Source organism: Spermophilus citellus (assembly GCF_964194105.1).
Source record: "Spermophilus citellus genome assembly, chromosome: 4".
Taxonomy (NCBI): domain Eukaryota; kingdom Metazoa; phylum Chordata; class Mammalia; order Rodentia; family Sciuridae; genus Spermophilus; species Spermophilus citellus.
Window position 1 is genome coordinate 5,818,981 of NC_138185.1, and position 27,965 is coordinate 5,846,945.

Genomic DNA, 27,965 nt, shown 5'->3' on the forward strand with positions numbered 1-27,965 from the left:
TATTCCCTACACCAATTGCTTGCTATGTGTTGCTTCTTAGCCTCCCAGTAAACATGAATATGTAAGATATGATTATCCCCAGTTTTTACAAGTGGTAAGCTTTTTACAGGTGATGAGAGTTTACCTTTAGTGAAGCGATGAAATTGAGATTTATTTCTCAAGTTTGATCCCAAAAAAGCCTCATCGTCTTTATTGTATTGTAGTAAATCAGCTGAAGGATTCAGACCCTTGATTGAGTTTTATAGGTAGCTTGAAGCCACTATATTCTTGGAATGGGAAGACCTAAGTGAAAAATAACAATTCTGAAAGAAGAAACTTTCTACAAAGTATTTACTTACTTCCCCTCTATAAACCTTCTCTGTATTTTTGGAAGATGAGGAGTTGGTCAAAAGTACAGCTGATGGGAAGGAAATGGAGAAACTGGAGGTGGAAAAAGGAACAACAGAGTGGTGTTAGTAAAAAAGAGGAGTTTTGCAATAAACAAGAGTCTTATATAAAAGCATTTTACTGGTAGAACTTACAGTATAGGAAGTAGAGACAGAAAAATGAATAGAAATAGTATAGTATTTAAAATGTTACAATGTAAGTATAAAAGCTACCTGGGTGCTGTGGCACATACCTATAATTGTGGCAACCTGGGAGGCTGGGACAGGAAGACTGTAAGTTCAAAGCCAGCCTGGGCAACTTATTCCTGTGTCAAAAAGAACTGGGGATGCAGAGCTCAGTTAGCATGTACAAGCCCCTGAATTCAAATCCCAGTACAAACCAAACAAAACACAAAAACATCAGGATAAAAAAGAGAAAACTTTCTCTAACCAGAAAAGTTAGGGATGGTTTCACCAAAGTTGGCAGTGGAGTTTGATTTTAGAGGCAGGATATTCTAAATAGAAGAGGGGTATAGGAGAAGTTTAAAAAGAAATTAATGACTTAAGATTACAAAGTAGGAAATGTTTCTGTAATCATCCTTTGCTAGAAACTTTTAGGCTTGTGAGGCTACTAATGATGGTGGTGATGAGGATGAAGTACAGCTGACAATAAGATGTTGAAAATGAAACTCACGAAGCTCAGATTTAGTTCTGTATGGGAGATAGATTCAGTGTATTAAATTATAGAGTCAAATGTAACCTTTAAAACAAGAGTTACACAGCTAGTTAGTATGCTGTCAGGAGAGGATTATCAATTTAGATGGAATTGGCTTGCTTAACTCCCTCTGCACAGTGTATATCTGTGAACTTCAACTCTGTTGCTCACGTGGAGGTTGAGAAGTCTCCTGGCAACAAGCTTCCAGTTGCAGCTAACACCTGCGTTGGCTAATTGGTATACCCATTTCTGGTACTAGAGCCTCTGGGGAGTTTGTGTTTGAATTCAACTTTGTCAGGTTGAAACCAGAACAAAATTGTGAAGGAGCACTGGAGTCAGCCTGTTGATTAAGAATGAAAAGGAGAGGCATAAACAGCATTAAACAGTCAATTTACATTCAGGTGCTTTTCAGTTTAATTCATATATTAAAAATAATAGGACATTTTACTTTATTTTCCTTGCTAGCCCCTTTCCCTACATGTTGGCAATAAACTAAAGGTAAGAGGAAAAGAAATTACCAGGATCCAAGGTTATACCATTTTCTTGTATATGTGTCTGCAAAGATAGTTTATTATAGACACCAGGTGTATAGTTTTTCTGTTTTTAAAAAGCTGTAGATTAGTAGGTTTTCTCTTGGCTGTCTTTCTGTGGTTTTTTTCATTTTAACACGTACCAAATTTGTTTATATGGTTTTCTTTTCAGCTAGCTTGAGATTTCTAGCACTTTGTGGTGTCACTCATCTTTGACCCTGGGCATGCAAGTGTTTGAGCTGAGAGGGAATTAAATTGAAAAATTAATTCATTAGGTGGTTTATACTTTATTCCAGAAACATAATAAATTATCAGTAATAGAAGCAAAGGATATTGCCAGATTGTTGTTGTTCTGGGGTAGTAGGGATCGAACTCAGGAGTGCTTTACCACTGATTTATATCCCAAATCCTCTTTATTTTGAGACAGGATCTTGATATATTGCCAAGGCTTGCCTAAAACTTTGAGATTCTCCTGCTTCAACTTCCTTGGTTGTGGGATTACAGGTGTTTACCATCACCCCTGACTGAGGATTTTTTTTTTTTTTTTTTTTTTTTTGTATCAGGGATTGAACTCAGGGGCACTTGCCCACTGAGCCACATCCTCAGCCCTATTTTGTATTTAATTTAGAGACAGGGTCTCACTGAGTTGCTTAGTGCCTTGCTTTTGCTGAGGCTGGCTTTGAACTCATGATCCTCCTGTCTCAGCCTCCCAAACTGCTAGGATTACAGGTGTGCACCACCGCCACCGTACTCAACTGCAGATTGTTTTTATCTGAAACTTTGCCTCTCTTTACCCTCCTGCTGTCTCTTCATGACTTTTATCCTTCTTACCATGGTTAAAAGGAGCTTCTTTGAACATATCATCCAATTGATGAGGAAGCTTGCATAATGGCTCCATGTTTATGGATTTGTGTCCTTCTTGTTTCCCTCTGCCCCTTAAGCATGTAATGGGTTATATTTATCTTTGGTCCTTCCCTTCACAGTGCCAGTTTTCTTGGAACTGTAAACATTTTTTAGTATGGTCAACAGACTGGGAAGAAAAATCCACATTTGATATTTTGGAAGAAATAATCTTGCAGGATTAAGCCCTTAGATTACCTAGTGTTGCCTATTGAATTGTCTGAGAAGGAGTGCCAATTAGAAACTTGAATTTTGGGTAGAGTCTTTATGAATGAATGAATGTCTCAAATTCTTCCCAGGAGTGCTCCCTGCCCCCCCCCCCCCCCAATTGACTTGAGCATTCTCACACTTTTCATAGCATTTCAAGCAGTTTTCAGTAAATCAATTCAAATCCACAGCTGTTGTTTGGGAATTTCTTTCCTTAAGTTACTGTGATTCTCAGGAGACACCCAGAAACTCTCCCCAATTAGTGTACTTAATCATACCTTATATAAGCCAGACAGGCAAACCCGATGGATAAACTAAATTACTCATGGAATAATCAACAGTTCTTGGCCCCAGCATTTAATTTTACAAACCCAGAACAACAATACTTGACAGGTTATTTTTGGTTATAGTTTTTGCTTGTCTGATCTCAAATTTTCTTGTGTAGCCACTGACTGTTCATTTCAAATAGAAATAGGGGTTGTGGATAATGTTAGACTACCACAGAGCTCAGTTTACCCAGTGACTTGGGGAGCAATGATTAGGGTTAGGTTAAGGGGATGGAGAGAATAGCAGCATTAGTGACTGCTGAGCTGGCCTCTGACCCTTATGCTGCATGTCCCTAAATTGTGCATGTTATAGTTTTTCAATGTTCTTATTGACGAGCTAAGAAATTTGTGGCAAACTGGTTAGAGACAGTATGATTCAGTAGTATAAGTAAATAAGTGGTGGGGAATAAAATGCCCCAGAAACATTTGATTAACATTTTGTTGGTAATGAAGTCTGATAAAAGGATTGGGGATATCTGTAGGTCAATAGTAGGGCCCTTGTATAGAAGAACAAGGCCCTGAGTCAGTTCCCATACCTGCAAAGACAAAAAACAAGTCTGAAAAAAATACTGCAGTCCTAGCTCTGCCATCCAACATCCCTGTGGGATCTTGTGAAAAGTTATTTAGCTATTTCCTTCTCTGTAAAATAGAATGGTAACATATGCCTTGGAAAGCCATTGTGAGTAACATTACTGAATGTTACTCATAATGGCCCTCCAAGGCATATGTTATCATGTGAGATGCTTAACACCATGATGCCACAGAAATGATCGCCTTCCTTCTTTTTATTAACTTAGGAAAAGCATAATATTTAGTTGGTCTCTTTGCCAATTTGGATTTACTGGATAGCCCATCTCTTCCTCTTTTGGTGCTGCATCACTTTTCTTAGGTTCCCAAAATAACTTTTTACTCAGAGTAAAAAATTCAGAGTGGACATTGGTATTGTTGATGAAGATCTTTTTCTTTTGGATAAGGAGTACTTACTGTCCATCTGACTAGTGAAGAATTCTACCTAGTTGAAGATTCTTAGTCATTTTAAATTTTATCATGGATATGCTTCTGGTTTTTTTGAATAATATAGAAAACAGATGAGATTGAATTTTTATAGCATTGAAAGATACTCTAAATTACTATTCTATATTTAAAGTAATTACATAAAATATCTTAAATGTAATCCTAGCTTCAAGTGTGTATTGTTGCATTAGTGCACTTGATTAGTATAGCACAGGACTCTTCAGTAGAAGTGTTTCAGACAAAATAGTGGTGAGAATGGCTTAAGGATCTGTTCACATTGAAAGACTGAGTTTGTTTTTGATTCTGATTCAATGAAAAGTTCTAGTTCTTTTCTATACTGTAGAGTCAAGGGCTTAAAAGATCTTTGTGATTTGATTGTGGTCTATCTGGAAGTGCATTAGTGGCAACTTTCCATTTTAACAGTATATTGGGGGAATCTCTTCATTGTAAACTTCAAAATAATATTTATGTATATTACACAGGCATGTCTATGTTGTATTATTTCTGTTCAACTGTGTAAGCCTTAATCTTTTTTTCTCTCTGTGATACTGGGGTTGAACATAGGGCCTCACACATGCTAGGCAGGTGCTGTTCCATTGAGCTGCACTCTGACCTTTTTAATTTTTGAGACAGAATCTCGGTAAGTTGCCAAACTGGCCTTGTACTTGTGTTCCTCCTGCCTCAGTCCCCCAAATCGCTGGGATTCTAGGCATACACCTTCATGCCCTGTTGAAAGTCTAGTCTTATAATCAAGTATGCTGTGAAATTCTTGTGTTATATTATTTCTCCTTTGAAGATGGAGTGTTCCAATTTCATATATCCTCCAAACTAATTTAAGATGTAAAATAAGAATGTAAGCTATCTGGTTACGATCTGCAATTATTAACCTTTAGAACTTCAGGGTTCTGGGACATGCTACGCCCTCTCTGTCATTCCTTTCTTGACTACTGACTGAAAATGGATGAGACTTAGTGTTTGTATGCTGGGCGCTTACCTTTTTACTTTAAAAAAGGATTCTCTATCAAGTTAGAAGGTGTACTCTCTTAGAAGCAGACATGCCTGGCAAGTAAAACAAATGCTTATTTATAATTTTTGTTTGTTTATAACTAAGATCAAGTAGAGAACTGGACATAAAAGTGCCAGTCATTTGTCCTCTGGAATTAGTTATTGAATATATTAAAATTATTATTATTTTTTTGGGGGGGAGGGAAGAAATACTTTCTCATGTTGGCCATTTTCTTTAGTTTAATGATTTTGGAGATTTGCTCTACTTTGAATTTTGCTGTACAGTAGTGTGTCATTTCCTCTTGGACATTGTGGTTCTATATAACTGAACGCTGAACGTACCAAGATTTGTCCATGTCTTAAAAAACTTGTCAAATCTGTTCCTAAAAGAATGAAATAGGAGAAATATAATGTGTCTTAAATAATTATACTGTCCATGTTTGGATATACATCTTTACCATGTTTTACCAGGATTTTGTGTTAGCACCTTACCTGTGTTCCTAGGTGCTGTTGAACTCGGTGAGAATAAGTTGGTAGCACAGAGACTGCACAGGGTTATGTGTACCTTGTAGCTTGTTTGTTTATCTGCCAAGGTTAAGAGAAAGAGCCTTTTGTATGTACAGACATAGTAGACATTTCTAGGTTTCTCAATATGCATTTAAACATTGACTTAGCACCAATGACATGTACATTTCTGGTTTTGACTGATAATATGATAATTCCATATTGAGATTATCCTGGTGTAAATTCTCTATTGAAAATTAAGTTTAAAGTAATAGGATTGCATTGAATGATTTTAAGATCAAAGTGAAAGAAATTCTGAAATATGGTAGGTTGAATGTTTATTCAGTATTTATTCAATGCACTCATTGAACACTTATTTTTTGCTAGGCACATTACACTATAATGAGGATTCAGCTTATATTTCATAGCAAAGTATAAGGCATAATATTGAAAATATAGATTAGTTTTCAAGTTAATGTTACTGATCACTGAATAGTTTTTTCCACTCAGTTTTTGAGATTTAGCTTATGTTTGTCACCAGAGTAGGAAAATACTGTATAGAATGTAGTCTAAATTGTATTTTAAAATAGAGATGTTATTACTCATTGGATGGTTTGCCATTCAATTTAAAGATAACTTTTGAATGACCCAGATGAAAACCCAATTGATATGTAGCTAGATCAATCTATTTTTGTACTTATGAATCACTACTCTTTTTAAATATGAAAAGTAGAAAATCAAACCTGAACATACTTTAAAACTTTTGCTTTCAATTTTGCTTATTTCCCAGTAACAAAGTTACAAGGAAAAGAAAAATGCAATGGCTTTGTAATTTCTCTCCCCTACTTCCAAGATTGACCCAGTGCCAATTTTTCGCTTTAATCCCTTCCACTCCTTCTTCCCCTTCCTGGTTTTTACTTATAATACCTCCTCCACCACCTGAAGGCCATTTGCATACATAACGGCCTCTTGAGCCTAAATATAAGAATATTGATACTCTTCAATAACCATAGTTCATATGTCAACATCAGTAAATTTAATATTGATAGAATACCTTTATTTATTGTCCACATTGTAATTTGTCAATTAACTCAGTTATGTATATTTTAGAATTTTTTCCCTACAGTACAGGATCCATTCTAGAATCAAATATTATATTTAATGGTCGTTTCTCTTTAGATTCTTTTAATCTGGATAGTTTATATAGAGTATCTTTTTGTGACAATGACCTTTTATTTTGACATTGATAGTTTTGGAAATACAGTACTCCTGAGATTGTGTGTTCCGAGTATGCTTTAAAAATCATATTGAGCCACATTTTTTGGGGGGAATATGATTAATTAAGGTTATTTTATTTCTCGACTTAGATTTATGTCAGGGAGAAAAAACACCCCAGCATATCTTTAAAATACTTGTCAGCTTTTACATTTTACTACCAAAATTAGAGTGTGGAATTTAGTCTATATTTAATTTATACAAAGTGAATATGTAAAATAATGCTATAGTCTAGAATTCCTGAGTAATCGTGATTAGGGTTGTTTTTAAAGCTACGTATTTTAGGTTTGATTGGCATCTTTTTCCTGCATTTTTTGTCTTCTTTTCTGGTAGTATTTTGCCACCTAGTGGACGTGCATGTCAGTCAGGATATGTCTTGTGGACCCAACTGAATGCCAGATACATCCTAACATTAAAAAAAAAAAAAAAAAAAATTAGAAGGTTTGAACTTTATTGGTGACATGGAATTCTTTTTTTTTTTTAAACCTAAAATTGAACCTAGGTATTGAGGTACATCCCTAGTCTTTTTTATTTTGAGATAGTCTAAGTCATTGAGGCTGATATGAAATTTGTGTTTCTCTGCCTCAGCCTCCTGAGGTACCAGGTGTGCACCCTGCACTTGAGGACTTGGAATTAAAGAACAGTGCTTATCCTATTATAAATGAGTTTAGTATACATGAAATTCTTAGTAAATGAAGACTTAGTATATATCTTGAATTTTTTGAGTGTTAAAAATTCATTGTTCTTTTTCAATAAAATACTTTTTATCTTTATCTTAGAAAAATATGTTTTAGTAGAGTTTTCAGTCAGTCAGTATTAAAATAATTGTTACTGTGTGGTTTAGTGTCAAAACATTTCCCCCGCCCCATGGTTTTACTGTTTTCCTACTTCTTTCTAAGCAGAATGTAGGGGAGTTTTACAATGTTGTTTATATAGTCCAGGCTTATTCTAATTTAATAGAAGAAAAACATATTAGATGATAAATATTAATGAAATGATTTGAAGGAAAAATGCCAAAATAGGCTGAATAATTTAGGTTTGTCATTTGAAGAGTTCTTATCAAATCACAAGATAAGAACTATTTGTGCTTTCCACTGGGGTATAAATAAAATACAGAATTTTATCAATATTAGGGTTGGCAGTCTTGTGTTACTAAATATGAATAAAATGCCTTATACTCTGAAGTATTTAATATGCACATTTTAAACAGGGCCTGAAACATTTATTTCTTGAGATCGGATGTTCTGCATAATTAATGTGAAAGATGAATTTTGAGGTTTTTAATTATACTGATTTATGATAAAGAATATTGAGAAAGTATTTCTGAATTATAGCATGCAATTATAATGACATTTTCATGGAGAAATGGATATTTTATAATGCTTTTATCTGTCGTCATTCTTTCTTAGTCACTAATGTATAATCAGGATGAGTGGGTTAGGAGAAAATTTGGATCCACTGGCCAGTGACTCACGAAAACGCAAATTGCCATGTGATACTCCAGGACAGGGGTAGGTGATTTATTTCCAGATGTTTCCCCACAGCCCTTCCCTTCTCCCCTCTGTTTTGTTTAGTTTAAGGATACCATTTCAACTTTGTTATTTACATTCTCTCATTAGATTAAAATTTTTTTCTTAAATGTGATTTTGCTTTATATCAAGTGCAGTGAAGACGAGGTGGACATCTTTATGATATGAAAGAATCAAAGATTCACATCAGGAATCACTGATTCAGACAGAAGGCAGAATATTATTTTAATAGTCTGTTACTTTAAAAAGAATTTCTGGATGGACGGTATAGGAGTTAGGAATAGGTGACTGTATTATAAGTAAGAATCTTTGGTATCCTTTAAGAATATGTTGTAAGTTTCATGTTTTGGCATTTAAAGGTTACATTACTTTCTTTTTCCTGAATGAAATTAGAAGCTTAACAAAATCAGAACTAAAATGCTGTAATCTGTGTAGTACTGCTCTGTGATTTTTAAAATATTTGCCAAAGCTAATGTTAACTTTAAAGTAATAGTTGAAAAAAATAAAAAAATCTGTAATTCATAAAGCTTCATCATCATTAATAATAAGTGCCTGTTTTTTGTTATTATTTGTTAGTTGTTTACCTCTACAAGGTAAAGATTGTTCCTGCCTTCCAGGTGAGGGAACTGAGGCTTGCTCTTCCCAAGGCCACCTGGCTAATAAAAAGGTGCAATTGAATTTAGCTTTGCATGAAATTCTACTGTGTTGTGCTACTTCTCCATTAACAATGTTTTCATAGTTCCTGTTGGCCGAGTTTAGTTCCTTTACACATGAAAGTAATGGTGTGTGGGGGTTGTCTCTGCTTATAGCTCTTGTGGCAGGTGTGACATGGCTTTTCTCCTCTCTTGTTAGTCTTACCTGCAGTGGTGAAAAATGGAGACGAGAGCAGGAGAGTAAATATATTGAAGAATTGGCTGAACTGATATCTGCAAATCTTAGTGATATTGACAATTTCAACGTCAAACCAGATAAATGTGCAATTTTAAAGGAAACAGTAAGACAGATACGTCAAATAAAAGAGCAAGGTAATACAAAGTAAGAAAAACTCTAAAGTCTTTGGAAGGAGTTTGTGCTGTGTTGATTTTTGTGTATGGGTGGGTTCAGAGGACAGAACCCAGGGCTTTTTGCAAGCCCCAGCCCCTGTATTTGCTGTGTTGCTCCTTTTTTAGGGGGGGCACTACAAATGATTGAGGCTAGAGAGCACGATAATGGACAAAAGCTTTTTTAAGGAAATAGTTAACAGAGAATTGGAAGGCCAGTGTCGCTGTTAAAAGTTAACTGCATGGGGGTTTGGGTTGTGGCTCAGGGGTAGAGCAGTCGCCTAGCATGAGTAAGGCACTAGGTTTGATCCTCAGCACCACACAAAAATAAATAAAGGTATTGTGTCCATCTACAACTAATTAAAAAAAGAGTTAACGTCATTTCAGGAAGCCAACGGCTAGTACTAGTGGAAGAAAATTTAGGTATCTTCTGCTTTCCTGAGTAAATATGAAGTTTAATATTTTAAATTGTGGCATTTTCTTATCAGGAAATATTCTGTATATATAATATATATAAAAAATGTGGACATGCCTGTGTGTGCACGCGCGTGTGTTTTCTGAGAACCGTTTGAAGGTATATTTAATCTACAGCTGATATCTGTGCTATGCATAGTGCTGCCTTTTGTCTTTCCAGGAAAAGCTATTTCTAGTGATGATGATGTTCAGAAAGCGGATGTGTCTTCTACAGGACAAGGTGTTATTGATAAAGACTCTTTAGGACCACTTTTACTTCAGGTAAATATAAAATATATTGCACTTTGGTTATAACATAAAGTAAAAAAGATAAAAAGAAAATTTTGGTTAGGAAATGAGAACATGTAGAAAACATTTCTTTCTGTGAGAACATAAATCAATGTTCAGAATATAATAGTAAAAATTACAGTGTAACATAGCTCAGGAGGTCCTGTCCCCTTAATAAAAATGGAGTTGCAAACAGATATAAAACACACACACAGGGCTGGGGATGTGGCTCAAGCGGTAGCGCGCTCGCCTGGCATGCGCGCGGCCCGGGTTCGATCCTCAGCACCACATACAAAGATGTTGTGTATGCCAATAACTAAAAAATAAATATTAAAAAAATTCTCAAAAAAAAAAAAAAAGACCACACACACACACAGAAGTAGGAGAGAAATGGTAACCGTAATTTCACAAAGTATTTTATAGAGGCAATATTTGCATGTATTTTAGTTTAGTCTTGTGCATTTTTGCATATTTGATCATATGGCATACAGTTTTTATTTTTCATTTTTCACTTTTTTTTTTTTTTTGTACTGCTGGGGATTGAACCCAGGGCCTCATGCCTGCTGGGCAAATGCTTTAAAACGGAGTTGACACCCCCAGCCTTTAGGTTCCATATTCTTGATAAATTTATAACATTTAAAATATGCACTGTTTTTTAAGTAGTTGTCTTAGATCTGATCACTCTCTTAACACAGAGTGCTTTACTTCAAGGCAGGGGCTGATCCCTTCGTCAAGTTTACTTGTCATCTTGTTTTCAGCTAGTTTGTTCCAACTGCTTTTTATCTGCTCAAGTTTTTGTTTCCTCTCTGTAAGTTTTTATTAAGGAATAGTATGTTAGTTTCTGTGGTATGATTTGATATCAAATGGAAGAGAGGAAGGAACGAAGGATGATTTTCTCTTTTAAAAGCTCCTTTGAAAATGCAGTTCTTAATTAATGTATAACCTATTTTTTTTGAGATTTATGTGGATAGTACTTATCTTTTTTCCTCCCAAATTGTTCTTTTTACTCTTCATAAGTCCTGTAGTAATGTTGTTAATGTTAATAGAAATAAATGGTGGCTTATGCTTGTTTGTAGTTATTGTTAAAATCCCCCCCGCCCCAAATCTTTGCAAGTTCTACTTAGTAATAAGGCTGTTGTCTTAGTCTTGTAAGGCTACCAAAACAGAAGATCACAGACTGGGAGGCTTAAACAGCTGAAATTTATTCTTGCAGTTTTGGATGCTGGAAGTCCAAGATAAAGGTGTTAGCAGGATGGGTTTCTCCTAAGTCCTCTCTCCTTTTTTTGCCACTGTGTCTTCATGTGACCTTTTATTTTTGTGTGTATCCTTGGTATTTTCTTCCTCTCTCCTTATAAGGACACCAGTCCTATGGGATTAGGATCCCACCCTTATGACCTCTTTATTCTTAATGGCCCTCCCTTAAAAGCCTTATCTCAAAACAGTCGCACTGAGGGCAAGGACTTCAGCATATGAATTTTGAGGGGATACAGTTTGGTCTATAATAGGTATTAACATATTAATTAATAGGTATTAATAGATATTAACATCCCATTTTAGGCATTGGATGGTTTCCTGTTCGTGGTGAATCGAGATGGAAACATTGTATTTGTGTCAGAAAATGTCACACAATACCTACAATATAAACAGGAGGACTTGGTTAACACAAGTGTGTATAATATTTTGCATGAAGAAGATAGAAAGGATTTTCTTAAAAACTTACCAAAATCTACAGGTAGGCTCTTAATGTGATTTTCTAAATATTTAAACAATTTTTAAAAAATGATTTCTAAGAAAATTGAATATACTTTTTAGAAATGTAGGGATTAGAGGTAAGTGGTTAATTAAATTTTTAGATATGGTCTCAGTAAATTTCATGGGGTGAAAATATACAGTGAGGGGCTGGGGGTGTGGCTCAGCAGTAGAGCACTCGCCTAGCACGTGCAAGGCCCTGGGTTCGATCCTCCGCACCACATACAAAAAAATAAATAAATGAAATAAAGGTATTGTGTCTGATTACAACTAAAAAAAAAACATTAAAAATATACAGTGATATTTCTGTTGAAGTTGAAATTATTCAAATGTTTTTTATATTACCATTCTAAAATGTTAGCATAGGCATTACCATGGAAAGTATATGTAATGAGAAAACATAGTTGAATTTTTTTGGGGGAGACAGAGTCTTGCTATGTTGCTCTGGTTGGCCTTAACCTGGTGGGCTCAAGTGAATCCTCCAGAGTAGCTGGGATTATAGGTCTGCACCATCATGCCTGGTTTATCACTTGAATCCCTTTTTTCTTTCTTTTGTGTTTTTCTCTTGTTTTCCTCCTTTCTCCCCTTCCTTCCATTCCATTCCCCCCTTCCTTCTTCTTCCTTTCCTTTTTTAAAAAATATTTTTAGTTATTTTTTATTTAGTGATTTTATTTTTTTAATTTATTCTTTTATGTGGTGTTGAGGATTGAACCCTGTACTTCACACTTGCTAGGCAAGCGCTCTACCACTGAGCTGCACCCTAGCCCCTTTCCTTTCCATTTTGAATCCAGGGTCTTGTGCATGCTAGATAAGCACTCTGCTACCCATAGCATGAATTCTTGATGATACTCTTGGATTGAGTTTTTAGATTTTTAAAAAGTTATTTCCACTTATTTTCCAAAGTTAATGGAGTTTCCTGGACAAGTGAAACCCAGAGACAAAAAAGCCATACATTTAATTGCCGTATGTTGATGAAAACAACACACGATATTCTGGAAGACATGAATACCAGTCCTGAAATGCGCCAGAGATACGAAACAATGCAGTGCTTTGCCTTGTCTCAGCCACGAGCTATGATGGAGGAGGGGGAAGGTAAGAGCAATCAGATTTATGATATTTATGAAACACAGCAGCAAACTTGGAGCGTATGGCTTCCATTGCTGTAAATAACTTCATACTGTAGTTCATGTCATTGTTCACTTGCAATAGATATGTCCCAAGATCAATAGAATCCTTATTTGATCAAATTTTTGATTGTAGATTTGCAGTCCTGTATGATCTGTGTGGCTCGTCGCATTACTACAGGAGAAAGAGCATTTCAGTCAAATCCTGAGAGCTTTATTACTAGACATGATCTTTCAGGTAAAACTGTGTGTGTGTGTGTGTGTGTGTGTGTGTGTGTGTGTGTGTGTTTTGTATGTTTTCATTTTGGAAATTGTTAAAAAGTTAACTTAGTGTACATTATCATTTTAATCCTTATATCCTCTGTGATGAATTGAAAAAAAATTTTTAGTTGTAGATAGACAAAATATTTTTATTTACTTATTTTATATGGTGCTGAGGATTGAAACCAGTGCCTCACACATGTGAGGCAGGTGCTCTACCACTGAGCCACAACCGCAGCCCCGTGATGGTTGTTTTAAGTATATTATATCCTGTGTTTCTTACATAGACCTAAGGGAATTAATTTCACTAAAACTCTTGGCATTTGTGTTGAATCTATTTGTCACGTAAAATCCCCCAAGCAAAAAAATTAAAAAGCAAAAGTAGGGGCATCTGGCTTTTTCTCCAAGCCCTATTTTGTATTTTATTTAGAGAGCGGGTCTCACTGAGTTGCTTAGTGCTTCCATGTTGCTGAGGCTGGCTTTGAATGCAGAATCCTCCTGAGCCACTGAGATTACTGGTGTGCACCACTGTGCCCAGCTCCAAATAGCATTTTATTCCATAAGTTAGTATTTAATCAAGTGGAGTAGTTTAAACAAAGCATAGCTCTGGCTATTATAGGTGTGTGTGTGTATGTGTGTATATCATATATCTATGTACACACATGTAATGCACATATCATATTTTATAAATTTAGTTATTTTTACAGTCACTTGATCTCCTTATGTCATGCCCAGTTGTCTTGAGGATGCTTGGTATTGATTATCACAAGTGAAAGAAGTAGCAAAAATGAAATTTGTGTTTTGAATTGTCAATTTGTTTACATCAATGGATATTAATTTATATTGGAAAAATTTCTCTGTATTTACTTGCCTTCTAATAAATATGGTAACAGGCATTTTTGTGTTATTTTAGAGTGGGCCTTTCTCTACGCTTCTTAGGATTTGGCTGATTGAATTTTCTCTCTAAATAACTTAGTAGCATCTTTAAAAATTATCTAGTGCTTTCTTTTATTATAAAAGCAAAATATGTTTATTATAAAAATTAGAAATCACCAAACAATAAAATCAAGTCCTTTTGTCTGGATAATATTATTTAGAACTGAGAGTCATCTTTGCAAATTATAATTGGTGCCTTCCAGTTACTCTGTGTTTTATAGCAGGTTTGTTGGCGCTCAACAATTTTTTTTTTTTTTTTTTTTTACCTACAGAGATATTTTCTCCTCTGTCCCTGATGTGTTTCATTCAGTAAAACTCTTTCTGAGCTTCTATTTTATGTTTGATGTGTGTCTCAGGGCTAAGCTCAGAGGAAGTGTTTGAGGACAGATCTTTCCTATTTTGTGTACACAAGGCACAGTTATTTACTGTTTCCTGTAATGTATTTGATCTTTCTTCAGAGTCGTGTCTCCCCCATCCCTTTGCACTAATAAGATTTTTTTAAAAATATGGAATGCTTCACAAATTTGAATGTAATCCTCACACAGGGGCCATCCTAATCTTCTTTGTGTCATTTCAACTTTAATATGGGTGCTGCCAGAGCAAGCACAGGTTCTTTAGTCACCATTAAAACTCTGAATTTTAAGAATAGGGAGTGTAGTTCAGTGGTAGAGCCTAGCATGCTCAAGGCCTTGGGTTTGATTCCCAGATTCTTGGACTACTGGTTTTATCTTTGTTAGCTCATTTTGCATTAGTACCTTTCTCCCCTCTAGTAGCTTTCCCAGGACTACCTTTCGCTATGAATTTCTGTGAGTTTTCTCAGTTTAAACTTGGTTTTCTTCAGCATGTTTTCTATTACACATACAGAGAGAATGAATCAATGGAACAGTTTGGAATCAACTTATTAACTACTTCTTACAAGTATTTGTACCTCTTTAGTCATGATTTCCACATTTTTAGGATTTGGAGTCATACGGTGGTGAATGTAAGAGGTCTCCTTGTTCTGATAATTGCATTTTTTAGTAAAACCTGCACAGAATAGATAGGCAGGTATAGGTAGTCCTGACGTCAACATGAGGTTCAATCATAATCTCCCAATTTTTGACCATGGAACACATTTTTGTCTTGACCAAGATCCGTGTCATGGAAGTTGATCACCCATTTTTTACTCTGGACATCCTGGGTAATTAGTGTAAATTGTTTAAATGCAACTTCATTGTTCTGCAGACTTATTAAGGTTTATTCTCCCTGAGAGCTTCCATACCCTCTCCAGACACTTACCATCTTCCCCTTACCTTGATGTATTTGCCAAACTGGAAGCTCCTCAAATCTTTTGTTTTTAGAACACACCCCACCTCCCTTGTGGAATCAGTGGAAGTGGTTGAAATTTCCAGTCCTGTAATCACTTTGTCCTGTTAGTGACCAGCCCCAATCCAAGGCTATCTAGGAGTACTATACTAAATCACCTCATTAGAATAGATGCAGATGATCAGAGAAACTCCTTATGAATCATTAAAATGTTCATAAAGACTCTTAGTAAGAAATTCAAGAATTTTGGGAGTTTTGCATCAGGAACAGGATCAAGACAAATACATTATCACACCCCACAGCAGAATGTGTAGATCGATGTGAGAGTATCCTGTAGGACCATGCTCTTAAGGAGAAAAGATGCATAACAGAAACTTGGACCAGAGAAAGTAAAGATCTTGTATTTCATTCTTTAGAGCTAATCAATGGCTAGGCAGTGGTAAATACTTGTGGGTGGGATTTAAAACTTTATTTTTTGTACAATAGGGAAGGTGGTCAATATAGACACAAATTCACTGAGATCCTCCATGAGGCCTGGTTTTGAAGATATAATCCGAAGGTGTATCCAGAGATTTTTCAGTCTTAATGATGGCCAGTCATGGTCCCAGAAACGTCACTATCAAGAAGGTAAAGACATTTGGGGCTGATTCTTGGTCCCGTCATTATGTTGGGTATATGTAAAGCACCACACATGCACCATGGCGGTCATCTTGTGGGCGTGGGGGAGAGAAGTGATCCTTGAACATACTTAGATTTTGTTGATAATTTTACTAGAGTTGTTACATACATAGAGGTTAACCTGGAAAAAACCTCTTTCACTGGTTTAAAACCCTCTGCATTGAGATATACAATTCCTTCCTCTCTTCTCCTTATGTGTACTTGTTTTGCCAACTGTAGTTAGTAGTAATAGTATATTTTTTCTACAGCTTATATTCATGGCCATGCGGAAACCCCAGTGTATCGATTCTCGTTGGCTGATGGAACTATAGTGACTGCACAAACAAAAAGCAAGCTCTTTCGGAATCCTGTGACAAATGACCGTCATGGCTTTGTCTCAACCCACTTTCTTCAGAGGTAATGATGAATTACCGTGTATTTGCATGTTAAATGCAACCATGTTTTCAGGATGCTTTATTATTACTGTAAGAAGAGTGGAAATTTAATGAGAGAAAAACCAGGCAGGCTGTTGAATTTGGTGAGGTGAGTTAGATTCGTAGATTCTATTTCCTTTAGGGTTATATTTTATGTAAAAATGAGTATTTAAAACATTTGTTATTTTTATTCTTTTTAGGTATACTGTGGCACATTAAATTACATATGTGTAGTATCCCATTCTAAAAATGAGTATTTGTTTACTAATTAAATACTTCCTAGTCAGAAGTAGGGTGGGAAGGCTGGTGCATAAAAGCACATAAAACCTGATTACCTTTCCTTTTTTTTTTCTCTCTTTTTTTTTTGGGTACCAGGGGCACTTGAGCACTGAGCCACATCCCCAGCCCTATTTTGTAGTTTGTTTAGAGACAGGGTCTCACTGAGTTGCTTAGCATTGTGCAATTGCTGAGGCTGGGTTTGAACTTGCAGTTCTCCTGTCACAGTCTCCTGAGCCGCTGGGATTACGGTCGTGTGCCACCGTGCTCCGCTGATTACCTTTTATTTCTAAGATAATATATTACATTGCTTTTAAGAAATGAATTTTAAATTGGAAGGTACACTTAAGAATAAAGGATAATGACTACTGATGTTGTTAACCTTCCTGTGTTGTTCATTTACTATTATCTTGAGCAGTTTGCAAGTATTTCCAGGTAAACTCTGGATATGTAGTAACTCTAGTAAAGCCTCTGAGGTTGCAATTAACATAGCTGTTGCTTCCTCACAGTGGTATGGTGCTATGATTTATTTAGACTCTTTGGCTTATTAAAAAATATATTACTAGGTTAATTTGTGACCAGTGTCTAAATTGGATTTGTCACCAGCTATAGAGTGGTGCCTAAAAGAAGTTATGTTCCTGGACACTTTACTTTCCCTAAATCTTACTCAGGGTTTCAATGCATGCCTGTACTTTTTAGTAAAAGTTTGATATTCTGTTTCTTTGCAGAGAACAGAATGGGTATAGACCAAACCCAAATCCTGTGGGACAAGGCATTAGACCTCCTGTAGCTGGATGCAACAGTTCAGTAGGAGGCATGAATATGTCACCAAACCAAGGATTACAGATGCTGAGCAGCAGGGCTTATGGCTTGACAGACCCCAACGCCACAGGGCAGATAAGTGGAACGAGGTATGGGGCTTCCGGTAACATAGCCTCATTGACCCCTGGGCCAGGCGTGCAGTCACCATCTTCCTACCAGAATAATAACTATGGGCTCAGTATGGGTAGCCCCCCACATGGCAGTCCAGGTCTTGGCTCCAACCAGCAGAGCATCATGATTTCTCCTCGAAATCGTGGGAGCCCGAAGATGGCGTCACACCAGTTTTCTCCTGTTGCAGGTATCCATCTCAGCATTTTCTTTTCTCTTTCTATACCACTTCAATTCTTATACAGCGAATTAGTTTTATAATAGAAACCTTGACATAGCCTTTTGTTTTAGTCTGATAGCACCTCTTGTTTTTTCTCCAACAAATCCAGGTGTGCACTCTCCCATGGGGTCTTCTGGCAGCACTGGGAGCCACAACTTTTCTAGCAGCTCTCTCAGTGCCCTGCAAGCCATCAGTGAGGGTGTGGGCACCTCCCTTTTATCTACTCTGTCTTCACCAGGCCCCAAGTTGGATAACTCGCCCAATATGAATATAACGCAACCAAGTAAAGTGACCAGTCAAGATTCCAAGAGTCCCCTGGGTTTGTACTGTGATCAAAATCCGGTAGAGAGCTCAATGTGTCAGTCAAATAGCAGAGATCACCTCAATGACAAAGAAAGTAAGGAGAACAGTGGTGAAGGGTCAGAGAATCATCGGGGTCCTTTGGAAAGCAAAGGTCATAAAAAGTTACTGCAGTTACTGACCTGCTCTTCTGATGACCGAGGTCATTCTTCCTTGACCAACTCCCCTTTGGATTCAAGTTGTAAAGACTCTTCTGTTAGTGTCACCAGCCCCTCTGGAGTCTCCTCCTCAACATCAGGAGGAGTGTCCTCCACATCCAATATGCATGGGTCACTGTTGCAAGAGAAACACCGTATTTTGCACAAGTTGCTGCAGAATGGGAATTCACCAGCTGAGGTAGCCAAGATTACTGCAGAAGCCACTGGGAAAGATACCAGCAGTACTACTACTTGTGGTGAAGGAAATGTCAAGCAGGAGCAGCTAAGTCCTAAGAAGAAGGAGAACAATGCACTTCTTAGATACTTGCTGGACAGGGATGATGCTAGTGATGCGCTCTCTAAAGAACCCCAGCCCCAGGTGGGAGGGATGGACAATAAAATGGGTCAGTGCAGCAGCTCCACCATCCCCAGCTCAGGTCAAGAAAAAGACTCGAAAATAAAGACAGAAACTAGTGAAGAGGTAATTTTATTTTTTCCCTATATTCCAGCTCAGTCATCTGTCTTATCATTTCTGTTAGAAATATAATGTATTGTATACAAATTCTTATTTTCTAATTTAAGATTTATTTAAGGAAAGTTAATAGTGAGCTTTCATTTCTTTATAATTCTTTGGACATCAGTAAAATATTATGATGCAACAGAGAAAATATATGTTTCTTCTGAAATGTGACTGATTCTTTTTAAAATATTTATTTAATATTTAATATTTAGCTGTAGTTGGACACAGTGCCTTTATTTTAGTCATATATTTTTATGTGGTTCTGAGGATCGAACCCAGGGTCTTGCACGTTCGAGGCAAGCACTTTATTGCTGAGCCACAACCCCACAATCATGACTGATTCTCTAATGGACAATTTGAAAATTTTTTTTTTTTCATGGAGGTGTTGAGATGAGCAGATTGGGCCATCAGTGGTATGGTAGATGTAATCAGAAAAAAACAAAGAGTTTTGATTTTTATCAGAGTTTTGAAGTTTCATGTACATGATCATATTCTGGGTCAACATTTTCCAGCCTCACTGGAGAAACCTTGCTCTAGGAGGTGTAATATGAACCTGAGCAAAGGCAAGACTTGCCAAAGTCTTCTGGTTAGAGTATGGATTTTACTTTGTTTAACATATTGTTCACCAGATTTATTGACCAAAGCCTTTTTAAAGATCATGCCCAAAATTATCTTGTTGAACATAAGCATGTGTTTATGTGTTTACTGTTAATCATATTTGTTTATAGAAGGTATGTGTAGAGCAGACCTCTGTGAGCCAAGGGGATCAGTTCTCTCCTAGTGACTGCTGGAAAATATCTTCCAGTGTGAAAATTAAATGCGTAGCCTAAGGGGAAAAACAATGCTCTATTGAACACCCCAAGTCAGTAATTTTTCTCAGTGGTTCAAATTGTTCATAATTTTAAGGAAGAAGATTAGGGGTGGGAGAGTCATAAGAAAACAACCTTTAAATTGGGCCTAATAATTTCAGGTAATTATTGTATTTCATTTGCTCCTGTCTCATGTGTTTTCTTCTGATGAATATATTTGTAGCTGTACATCTTGTGTTGCATACAGGTTAATTCTTAAATTTTTATTTTCAGGGATCTGGAGACTTGGATAATCTAGATGCTATTCTGGGTGATCTGACTAGTTCTGACTTTTATAATAATCCCATATCCACAAATGGCAGTCATCTAGGGACCAAGCAACCAATGTTCCAAGGAACAAATTCTCTGGGTAAGGAAGAACTAGCTGCATATGTATGGATGCTCACACCAAGACCAGGATGTAAATAACATTTATAACTTCAGAACACATGCTCTACGTATCAGTTTCTTATGCAGATTCATAATATATGAGTTCTAAAAAGCTTTTTGCATGTTTTTCTTTTTGAGAAAATTTGTAATTATTATGCCAGTAATCATGGTACTTATGAGAAAATGTTCGTCTTTGATATTCATTTGAGTAGCTGGTACCATGGCATATGTTTTCCTTAAGCCTCAGAGAATTGGATTGAAAAAACAACCCAAATTGTAGATTAAAACCTGTCCTTTGGTATTTAAGAAATCTTGTCATTTAACCAGGAGAGTTTTCTTTTTTGACGTTTTCAGATTCTTACCTATGTGCTTTCCTATTGCTGTATGTTTTACTCATTCATCAATTTATTTATTTATTTACTTATTGTGATTTTTCTTTTTCTTTTTTCTTTTTATTTGTTCTAATTAGTTATACATGACAGTAGAATGCATTTTGATATATACATAAATGGAACACAACTTCTCATTCTTTTGGCTGTACATGGTGCTCCGAGTCACTCCAGTAGTGTAATAATATCTGTCTCATTCTACTGTCCTTCTCACTCCCATAGCCCCACCCCTCCCTGCATTCCCCTCTATAGAAACCAACAGTTTCTTCACCCCCCCCCCCCCCCCATGGATCAGTATCTGCTTATCAGAGAAAATATTTGGCTTTTGTTTTTTTTTTTTTAGGATTGGCTTATTTCACTTAGCATGTTATCCTCTAGTTTCATCCATTTACCTGCATATGCCATAATTTCATTGTTCTTTAAGGTTGAGTAATATTCCATTGTGTATATGTACCACATTTCCTTTATTCATTCCTCTGTTGAAGGGCATCTACACTAGTTCCATAGTTTAGCTGTTGTGAATTGAGCTGCTATAAATATTGATGTGGTTGCGTCACTGTAGTATGCTGATTTTAAGTCTTTTATTGTAGTATGCTGATTTTAAGTCCTTTAGGGGTATAAACCAAAGAGTAGGGTAGCTGGGTCAAATGGTTGTTCCATTCCAAGTTTTCTGTCACTTGGTATGTTGTGTGTATCAGTTGAAAAGGAATAATTTACAAGTAAGTATTCAGAACGGTCTTAAATTGATTTTTAGTGGCAGTGTTTTTCTAAACTAAAATAGATCAGTTGAATAGATTGGAAAAGAAAAGAGAAAGTTTAGGAGGATTTTTTTTATTGTTTTGATTAGATAATAATAACTGGTTATATTAATTGCAAAATATAAGCAGAATATACTTAATGAGTACTCATCTGAAATATTCTCCAGGAGTTTAAAACATTGGTGATTCTTCCTCTTCCTTTCTCTCCCTCCTCCTCTTGAACCCAGGGCCTCATGCCTGCTGAGCATGCATTCTATCTCTCAGCTAACCTCAGACTCGCAAATTCTTCAGTATGGAATAAAGCAGAATATGAATGACCATATCAGGCTATGTGTGTGTGTGTATATACACACACACACACACACACACACACACACACACAAAGAGTGCCCAGCTCTTGGGCCAACATTGAAGTTGTGGTTTCTACTTTATTTGGAATACAGGCTTTTTTTTTTTAATATAGTGTTTATCTTCTAAAGGAAGATAGTGTTTGCTTTTGTGAGAAAGACATTTGTGTTTGTGGGGATGGGTATGTTTATATGTTATACTTGATTATTTATGTATTAAATTAGCAAGGGATATTTACGTGTTGTGCTTATGTGTTCCCAGTAGGTTTGAGAAGCCCACAGTCTGTGCAGTCTGCTCGTCCTCCGTATAACCGTGCAGCATCTCTAGATAGTCCTGTTTCTGTTGGCTCAAGTCCTCCAGTAAAGAATATCAGTGCTTTCCCCATGCTAGCAAAGCAGCCTGTGCTGGGTGGGAATCCAAGGATGATGGATACTCAGGAAAATTATGGCTCAAATATGGGTAGGTTATTCATAATTAGTATTTAGGACTAAAAGTTTCTTTTGGGAAAAGCAAATTTAAAATACTTAAAGTCATGTAGATAATTGGGATTGATTAAGAAGTTTTATAATATTAACGTGTTACTTTCATGAGTATCCTTTGTTTATTTTATGTCTTGTTTATTTAAACTCTTGAAGACATCTTTTGGTCTGACATTTTTCTAGCATGTAATGTCTTCATAGTTACCTAGTCCTGTTCTTACGATGTCAAAGCCAGTGTTGTATCTAAATAGCTATAGCAGTATGATATAAGGAGGATTGTGTTATGCTGTGGAAAAATCCTAATAATTTTCTACCTGTTTCAGGTGGACCAAACAGAAATGTGACACTGAACCAGACTCCTTCTCCAGAGTGGGGCTTACCAAACTCAAAGGCCAGTAGAGTGGAACCTATGAGTTCTAACTCCATGGGAAGACCAGGAGATTACAGTGCTTCTTTACCCAGACCTGCAATGGGGGGCTCTGTGCCCACTTTGCCTCTTCGGTCTAATAGTATACCAGGTGCAAGGCCAATGTTGCAGCAGCAGCAGCAGCAGCAACAGCAGATGCTTCAAATAAGTAAGTGTCTCCTTCATTTAAAAATAAAAAAGGTGTTTTAGGGTGATTTTACTACTGGCTTATTGGAAAATTTGTACTTTCGTTTTGTTCCCCCAGGGCCTGGTGAGATTCCCATGGGAATGGGGGTCAATCCCTATGGCCAAGCAGCACCAGCTAATCAACCAGGTTCCTGGCCAGATGGCATGCTGTCCATGGAACAAGGGCCCCATGTGCCTCAAAATAGGTGAGCCTTTATTTTGTGACTCTGAAGAAGATCCACATTGGATTATCTAGAAAAGAGTCAACATTGGAACAATTCTGAGAGAGAAGGTGAAAAATTCTCTTAAGTAAGGTGGTTGGTTGCCATCCATTTGAAGTAGCAAGCAGAGGCCTTCGAGGGAAGGGGAGGAGCCGGAAGTGCCCTGTCCTGCTGTCAGGACTTCTCAGCAGTCAGACTTCTGAGAGCCTCTCTGTGAGGTGATTGTCTTTCATAATGATAATCTCATGAGGAGGGGGATAAATTAGCCACAGTTTGACAAGATAAATCTGTTTTTACATAGTGTTCAGAGTAAGCCTCAAGGTTTTCTGAAAATTGATTTTTAAGCAATGGCTAATGATTGTTCTAAAACATTTCAGGGATAATGGTAAAGTGAACTACTGTGCTCTTCTATAGTTTTGTAAAAGAAAGATGTGGCTTACTTAATGCCTGACTTCATGCCCTCCACGTGCTGGATAATAGTCGCACACCTCACTGTGGGGGTGTGGGCTTGTGTCATACTTCTGACCAAGCCTTGTGGGCAAGTATAACTAAGTTATCTTAGCAGTTCTCTACACCATAGTTATATAGATCAATATTTTGACCTTTTCCTTTGTTGTTTATTGATTTCCTTAGTTTTCTTTTCGTTTTTTTTTTGTTTTGATTCCCCTAATTTTCAAGTATCATTACTGATGACTACCACCTCCACTGTTGTCTTGAAAACTGCTCCCTCTCCATTCTCTCCAAATCCCCTCTCACCCCATTTCTCCTATCTCCCAAATACCTAAGGTTTTGCAGTTTCACTTGGGTGGTGGGATTGTGGGTATAAGATATATTTGGTGGGGGCTAGGGATATAGCTCAGTTGCCTTGTACGCACAAGGCCCTGGGTTCAGTCCCCAGTACCACACACATGAGCTCATGCACGCACACACACACATACACAACACACACATATACAAAAGATATATGTGGTGGGCCTTAAATATAAATTGAGGCCATTTGCTGTTCTCTATTGCTTGGTTTATTTGTACTTGTAGTATATGGGAGTTATTATATGTTAAAAATATATTGAAATATCATGCATGGTTAGTATAATTATTTTTATTTTATTTTTTGTGGTGCTGGGGATTGAACCCAGGGCCTTGTACATGCGAGGCAAGCACTCTACCTACTGAGTTATATCCCCAGCCCTACTGTTGTTGTTCTTATTCTTAGTATTATTATTATTATTATTGGTACTGGGGATTGAACTCAGAGACTCTCGACCACTGAGCCACATCCCCAGCCCTATTTTGTATTTTATTTAGAGACAGGGTCTCACTGAGTTGCTTAGTGCCTTGCTTTTTGCTGAGGCTGCCTCAGCCTTCCAAGCCTCTGGGATTACAGGTGTGCGTCACCATACCTGGCCCCACTGTCATTATTTTTAAAAATAGAAATAACACCTTTAATATGGTTTGTGTTCTGGGGATCAAACCCAGGACTGAAAACATACTGAACAAATGCTCTACTACTGTGTTACACCTCCCACCCAACAACATTAAAATTGATTGCAAGTCTTTTTCTAGACCTCTTCTCAGGAATTCCCTGGATGATCTCCTTGGGCCACCTTCTAACCCAGAAGGCCAGAGTGATGAGAGAGCATTGTTGGACCAGCTACACACACTCCTGAGTAATACAGATGCCACAGGCCTGGAGGAAATTGACAGAGCTTTGGGCATCCCTGAACTTGTAAATCAAGTAAGTTGCATTAATATGGAAATAGGAGAGTGTGTGTGGTGCACACGCATGAAGCCAAGCACAGGAATGCTTGTGTCTTTCTTACTACTTTTGTTACATTACAATATGTGTGGATAGCAGCATTAAATTTAGGATATGTACTTTATGATTGTATTGTTATTTCTAACAACCTACTTTTTAAAGAAGATTTACATTTTAGACAACTATAGAAATGATCCAATAAAACTACTATATAGGGCTGGGGTTGTGGCTCAGTGGCAGAGCACTTGCCTAGTATGTGTGAGGCACTGGGTTTGATTCTTAGCACCACCTATAAATAAAATAAAGGTCCATCAACAACTTAAAAGAAAAACCCTACTATATGGTTTTTTAGATGCTACTTGTAGTCAGTCTCTTGCTCTCTCTCGCTCGCTCTCTGTCACCAGTGATTGAACCTAGGGGCAGTTAACCACTGAGTCACATCTCCAGCACTTTTTATTTTGTGACAGGGTTTTGCTAAGTTGCTTAAGGCCTTGCCAAATTGCTGAGGCTGGCAGGGAACTTGTGATCATTCTGCCTTGGCCTCCCGACTTGCCAGGATTACAGGCGTGTGCCTTCACGCCCAGCCAAGAGGTCTCATTTTTACACCCACTTTTCTTCTGAACTTAGCTAACCAGTGAGTACGCTGAGAAGCAAGCTATCTTTATGTTGGTTGTACAGAATACATTTGCAGTGGTAAACCATGAGTCTTCCAACATCATCCTCTCCTATTCCTTTTTACATACCTGACCGTATGAAAATATGCCATTCACAAATTTTGAAATTGCTTTTGAAACAAGCAAATTTTGTAGTGACTATTTTTATTTTAAAAGGTATCTGTGCATTTAAGAATAAGCAGGAGACCTCAGGGCATTCTCATTCTTTTGTCAGGGAGGCAGATTTGTACATAAGGAATTGAACGATAATGTTGGAAACACTGTCAGAAACTTTTATTTTTTTAATTTTTTAAAATTTTTGTACTGATGATTTAACCTAGAGGTGCTTTATCACTGAACTAGATTCCCAGCCCTATCTATCTATTTATCTATCTATCTATCTATCTTTTTTTAAAAATTTTTAATATTTTTTTTAGTTCTCGGCGGACACAACATCTTTCTTTGTATGTGGTGCTGAGGATCGAACCTGGGCCGCATGCATGCCAGGCGAGCGCGCTACCGCTTGAGCCATATCCCCAGCCCCTCTATCTCTCTATCTTTATGTGGTGTTGGGGCTCGAACCAAGTACTCTCACGTGCTAGGTGACCGCTCTACCGCTGAGCCCCAGCCCTGGTCCCACCCTATTATATATATATATATATATATATATATATATATATATATATATATATATATATATTAATTATTGTGGTGCAGGGGATTGAACCCAGAGCCTTGTGCATGCAAGGAAAGCACTCTACCAACTGAGCTATATCCCCAGCCCACCTTTTTATATTTTGAGACAAGGTCTTACTAAGTTACTGAGGCTGGCCTTGAGCTCAAGATCCTCCTCAGCTTTTCGAGTAACTGGGATTACAGGTATGGTCACTGAATGGAAAACACTGAGCAGTTGTGACAATACGCTTCCAGGGATGTCAATGACATCTGATTCTGGCACTGAAGAGCATGTCAAACTTCGACTAGGGGTATGTGAGTGATACCCAGAGATCAAGAAGCTTGAGCCAGGCATGGTGATGCATACCTGTAATTGCGGTGGCTTGGGAGGCCGAGGCAGAAGGATTGTGAGTGCAAAGATAGCCTCAGCAACTTGGTGAGGCCCTAAGCAACTCAGTGAGACCCTGTCTCTAAATAAAATATGAAAAAAGGGTTGTGGATGTATGGCTCAGTGGTTAAGTGCCCCTGGGTTCAATTACCAGCACCCCTGCCCCTGCAAAAAGCTGGAACTGTCATTTAAAATGTTAATTTAAATTGGAAATTGCTTTCTTTGTCCTGATGTTGAAATTAGTGATTGGTAATAAAATTTTGATAATTGCAAAAAGTATGTTGAAAAAAGCTAATAGTGGCACAGGGAGAATCATTAGTAACTTGCTGGCTTATAGTGCTTTCAGATTTTAAAAAGGTATACATGAAAATATTCATGAGTGTACGTTTTTTTTAAATGAGAGACTTCAAAATGCTTTTGTAATCAGTTTTGCTTTATGAAAAGCATCATTGTCAGTCATATTTTTAACATTTACATCTTTAATTTTAATGGCCAAATTTAAAAATTTTGAACACTATTTAATCAGTCTTCTATCAGTGAAATATTAAATTGTTCTTAGTATTCTATATTATAAATAATTCTATGAATTACCCAGTTCTCATTCACTGATTCTACTTCCTTAGTTACAGTCTAAGAAAGGATTAGTGGGGTAAGAGACTACATATTTTAAAGGTTTTGCTCCTTATTTTCAGGTTGCATTATAGCAGACGATACTAGCTCCTTTCCTCTAATAGTCATTAGTACTCTTCATTAGTACTCTGCTGGTGTGGCTCTGACAGGTGAAGGAACACAGTATGAGCAAGTGGCTAAACAAATACTGAGCATGATTACTATGATTTTTTTAATTATATTTTATAGTGTAGGCAATCAAACCCCAGGCCTCTTACATGCTAGGCAAGTGCTCTACCACTGAGCTATACCCCTAAACTATGATTATTTTCTTAAATCTTTGCCAGTCTGATAAGATAAAAAAGGATTGTTTTAAATTCTTTGTTTTGCAAGATGAAATGTCTTTTGTGTTTATTGGCCATTGTGTATGTGTTTTCATAGTTTTTGGCTAGGTTTTTAACTTGTTGATTTACAAGAGTTCTTTATGCAGTACTCTTTACCTGACTCACAATGGGGGCAGCTCTCAATTTTTTTTTTTGACTTTTGATGGTGCAAAGGCAGTGTGCGTTCATTAGAAACTGAATTCTGATCTTTTTCCAAACTAAGGATATGTGGTGTGATACTCAGAATGGTGGGCAGCAAATGTTACAGTTTGCTTTAGTTCCCTCTTTGGTGAGGGCTGATTTTAATTTTGTTATTTAGTTTGTTTTCAAATTCAGAGTAGCTCTTTTTGGGCAGTGACATTTAAATTGACACCTAATGGATAAGAAGGAACCAGTTGTGCAAAGTGCTACAGGAA

General features: G+C 36.9%; 1 protein-coding gene across 8 annotated transcripts in view; it reads left to right on the forward strand.

Annotated features, from left to right (window-relative positions):
• NCOA3 (nuclear receptor coactivator 3) overlaps positions 1–27,965 on the forward strand; it is a 123,843-nt gene that overhangs the window by 83,438 nt on the left and 12,440 nt on the right. For 4 of the 8 annotated variants that reach the window (XM_081289576.1, XM_081289580.1, XM_081289578.1 and 1 more), the window contains 15 exons: positions 8,251–8,352; positions 9,223–9,395; positions 10,045–10,145; positions 11,709–11,883; positions 12,804–12,992; positions 13,161–13,262; positions 16,013–16,153; positions 16,453–16,600; positions 17,622–18,013; positions 18,153–19,021; positions 20,143–20,278; positions 22,055–22,252; positions 22,596–22,847; positions 22,944–23,070; positions 24,649–24,820. In XM_081289576.1, coding sequence (XP_081145702.1) covers positions 8,270–8,352; positions 9,223–9,395; positions 10,045–10,145; positions 11,709–11,883; positions 12,804–12,992; positions 13,161–13,262; positions 16,013–16,153; positions 16,453–16,600; positions 17,622–18,013; positions 18,153–19,021; positions 20,143–20,278; positions 22,055–22,252; positions 22,596–22,847; positions 22,944–23,070; positions 24,649–24,820 — 3,258 coding nt within the window. In that variant the 5' untranslated portion in view covers positions 8,251–8,269. Of the gene's footprint in view, positions 1–8,250; positions 8,353–8,946; positions 9,038–9,222; positions 9,406–10,044; positions 10,146–11,708; positions 11,884–12,803; positions 12,993–13,160; positions 13,263–16,012; positions 16,154–16,452; positions 16,601–17,621; positions 18,014–18,152; positions 19,022–20,142; positions 20,279–22,054; positions 22,253–22,595; positions 22,848–22,943; positions 23,071–24,648; positions 24,821–27,965 lie in introns of those variants that run through there. The other 4 variants (XM_081289579.1, XM_081289581.1, XM_081289582.1 and 1 more) reach the window with 3 other exon arrangements.